Source organism: Solanum pennellii, chromosome 9 (genome assembly GCF_001406875.1).
Source record: "Solanum pennellii chromosome 9, SPENNV200".
Taxonomy (NCBI): domain Eukaryota; kingdom Viridiplantae; phylum Streptophyta; class Magnoliopsida; order Solanales; family Solanaceae; genus Solanum; species Solanum pennellii.
The window spans coordinates 79,826,961-79,831,218 of record NC_028645.1 but is presented as its reverse complement, the minus strand read 5'-3'; the positions used below and the strand labels follow the sequence as shown (position 1 = coordinate 79,831,218).

The 4,258-nt window shown below is 27.1% G+C and overlaps 1 protein-coding gene across 1 annotated transcript in view; it reads left to right on the top strand.

Annotated features, from left to right (window-relative positions):
• The first annotated feature begins 3,370 nt into the window (after positions 1-3,370).
• The window catches only part of LOC107029535 (protein IQ-DOMAIN 14), a 2,967-nt gene continuing 2,079 nt past the window's right edge, over positions 3,371-4,258 (top strand). The window contains exon 1 of the mRNA XM_015230970.2: positions 3,371-4,257. Coding sequence (XP_015086456.1) covers positions 3,947-4,257 — 311 coding nt within the window. The 5' untranslated portion in view covers positions 3,371-3,946. The remainder of the gene's footprint in view (position 4,258) is intronic.

The following is a 4,258-nucleotide window of genomic DNA, read 5'->3' as shown; positions in this document are numbered from 1 at the left end:
TTCTAAAACTATATGAAAAATACTATGAATTATAATTTTTTGCATTTTAATATGATGAAAAAATACATCTTAAAATATTAGTCAAAATTTTTATAGTTTGACTCTTCAAAACAGAAACATTGACAAAATAATTTCGGATGGAGTGTGTATTAAACAATACATGTGATTGCCAACTTATATAATCACTCATCATTAACTAATAAATTATATTCCATTAATGGAACATCAAATGTTAACCATATGCTATTTGTCTTCATGGAGTTGGACCCTTATTAATCAATGTTCATGCACCAACTAATTAATTACTACTTTTAACAAAAAGCCAACTCAACCTCTAATCCATTAATGACCACTCCTAATATCTCTTTTATCCAACTAAACTTATCTTAATTTCTTCATCCCTAGTAGTTACTTTTTGGGTTCAAAATAGTTGATGTTTAGATTTAGGCATATGGATTAGGAGTATTTAAAACGTGAAATTATGTTTGGCCATAAATACAAAATAAAGTTATTTCAAAATTATTATTATAAGTAATTTGAAGAGGAAAAAAAATGAAAAAATTGAATTGTGAAATTTTCCGACCAAACACAATTTTCAAAATTTAACTCTAGAAAAAAATAAAAAAATATTCATTACTGAACTAACGCCCACTAGTTAAGAGTGTCAATATTATATCCAAGTTTTTGAACGTAAAGTCATGACCAGTGTTGTCAAAAAAAAATTTTGGGGCGAGTTTTGAGGTGGAGCATAGAAAAAATGTTATGAGGTGTAAATTAAAGACGTAGATTCATAAAATTTAAGTTATAAAATTTGATGTATAAGCTCCGAGCATAAAAACACAAGTCATGGGCGTAAAAAAGCAAGCCTGAATATTTTTAATTTATTTTTTTGAGCTTTTTTTTACTTTAAATCATATTTTTTATTATTGGTGTAAATGAAATTTCTCAAATAGTAATTATATTACTTTTTTTCTTCATTATTGATTATTAATACTTATCTCAAATAAAAATCATAATATAATTTATATATATTATAGGTTATTTATAAATATTTATTTGTAACATCATTAAATGGTTTACTTTTATTTATTTTATTAGTAACAAAAAATGTAAAATTGAACATAATAAAACTACGCCTCATAGATTCATAAAACTTACGTCTCGTATCTTGAGACTTACACCTTACTTCATATCGTATAAAACGTCTCACCTCACGCACTATTTTTTGAAACACTGATTCTGACATTGAATTCTCATTTAGTTTTCTCTGAGTAAGACATAAATATATGGACACCCTTACTAAGTACGTATGTAAAAAGTACCACTCATAAATTCCATTTTTATAATTAAATATGACAAGGAATAAGTGATTTACAATCACACTTCCTCCGTTCATTTTTAATTGTTACGTTATATTTTTTAAAAGTCAGTTTGATTAAATTTTAAAATTAAAATAAATTATATAATTTAATATTTTAAATTAAAAAATTTAAATATTCAAAAACTATACAAAAAATACTATAAATTACAATATTTTATATATTAATATAATGAAAAAATACATCGTAAAATAATATCTAAGTTCTTATAATTTGAATCTAAAAAAAAATCATGACAATTAAAAGTAGATGGGAGAATAATAACTAAAGAAGAAGAAACTTCTTCATCTTTATTAGAGAGCGTTTTATCCTTAATATGAAATTTGTGATGCAAATCTAAATTTAATAAGACTTAAATATCAAAAACAGTATTTTAATTCATTTTAATAAATTAACAAAGTGGTATTATTATTTTCTTATAATATTCTTTATATTAAATAGTAAATACATAAAAGTAATAGTGACAAAATATAAAATTTCTAAATATCAATAATAAAATTAGTTTAGTAAAGCACATTTCTAACTAAAATTTTCTTATAAAACAATATAGAATTAACATGAACCAAATAATATTAAATACTATAAATAAAAATGATCTAATAATATAAAATATTATTAAATTAATATGAATCAAATAATATAAAACATTCAATACATAAAGAGAATATAAATATAACCTAATAATATTATTAAATTAATATGAATCAAATAATATAAAACGTTTAGTACATAAAGAGATGGAGCAAGAAATTAATAATTGAACACCTAATATCTTCATGTCATCCGTCGCTGTGTTGAACAAGTCTATTTCCAAACATTAATGTAAATGTCTGCCCACCGACTGCTATATCCTTGTTATTACCATAATAAATATTAAACTACTCAATTAAAACTTCCCTCAGACTTTATTAATTTCTTTGTACAATTTTCAATTTATGTGATTTAGAGAATACTTTTATATATATATAATGAGAGTAAAATGCAAAGAGAAAACCTAATAAGCACGATAATTAAATAGAATAGGGTACTTTGATGGTGTTTTGAAGTATATATGAAAGTGACACCTATCAATAAAGATTGTGATAGAGTGGTAAGTATTCCTTTATTCTTAATCAAAAGGTTTCAGATTTGATTCTCCACGGATAAAAAGTCACCTTAGGAAGCCTTTTATTCCTCTTTATAAAACTTATCGGCGTAAATTCAAATTTAATTAAACTTTAATGCGATGAAAGGAAAAAATGACACATACCTTGGATCATGAGGCATGGGGTGAAAATGATAGTGGTAGTATTCAATCCCAACATCTGGAAAAGGATGACACATGGGGCACCCCTCCCAAGAGGTCCATACCCTAATTATGTAGGTCCCTATGCACCCCCATTCCCCTCCCCTTGTCATTTAATAACAAAATTCATGATTAAAATATACGTAGTTCTTTCTAAGTACGGAGAAAATTCTATAAGAAATTTGATATAGTTATCGGATAATGATTAAAAGATAAAAGTAAAATATTATGGAGTCAATTTATGTATGGTGATAGAAGAAAAGAATATTCTTATTTTATATGATTCTTGTTCTAGGTCACTATAATTTGATAGCGTAAAATTCTAATTTCGCCATCGAATAGAGGTGGAATGGGATGCGTTATAAAATGAAAAAAAACATAATATTACTTGTGAAACTTACTTTTTCGGCCGCTGCTACAAAATAGTTTTTTTTTCTTTTTTTAAATATAAACCATACCTTGTTTGTGCACAAATAAACTCAAATAGAGCCAACTTCACCAATCAACACAACCTAGTGGCACCTAACACTTCCAATCTTGACTAGGAGTACTTTACAAGGATTTTGCATGTTCATTGACTTTTTCTCCACATGGGCTTTTCATAAAATAACTATAGGCATCAGAAAAGGTGAATAAATAAATTTTGAAGTTACCAATTTATCCTGATCTAAACCCCTTATAATGGGTGCAATTTTATAAAAAATGGTAAAAAGTTGGTGATAGAAAAAAAAGAATGATCCACCAATGAGTAAAGAATCCAATTCCATTATCTCCCCACAAGTTTACAACTTGGCTTCAATAGGGTAGTTTCCTTGCTATTTCTTTTCTTCACATGACCTATATTCCTCCAAAAATAATTTTTTTTTAAATATATAATCAAGACAATAACTTGATCATGTTAGTTTATTTATTCTCTTTATATAAGTGGTAAAATACAGCAAAGCATAGAGAATAGAATGCAATAGTAGTTAACACCTAGGCATATATACTCTTCCTATCAAAATAAGTATCGTTTTAATTCATTTCAGCGTCGTTTTAGCTAAATCCGTATTATATTATGGGACAGAGGGGTAGTACATTGAATTCTTGCTTTAATTAAAAAAGGCCAAACTGGTATTCAGAGGTGATAATCATTCATTGAAGCAAGATATAGACATAGAACATCTTCCAAAATCCAAAAAAATCATTAGTTTCAATTTATCTATACATCTACTTAGTAACATTTCTTCATTTGCTCTTTTTCATAATGCATTTGCTAGTTTAAAAGATTGTCAAAAAAGGGATGGGGAAAACAGGTAGATGGATTAAGAACTTGTTGATAGGGAAGAAAGATAAAGAAAAAGACAAATTAGAAGGTGAGAAGATTCAAAACTCTATTACTAGCAATGAACATCAACCAACAACACCAATTTCAATTCCTTCAACAACTCCTAAAGACAAGAAGAGATGGAGTTTCAGGAGGTCATCAGCCACCCCACCAGGTCAGAGGGATTTGAGTGGCACCGACATCGTTGCCACCACAGCTAAACAAGAACTTCTTGAGTCAGACAATGACCATAAGAAGCATGCTTTAGCTGTGGCAGCTGCAACGGCC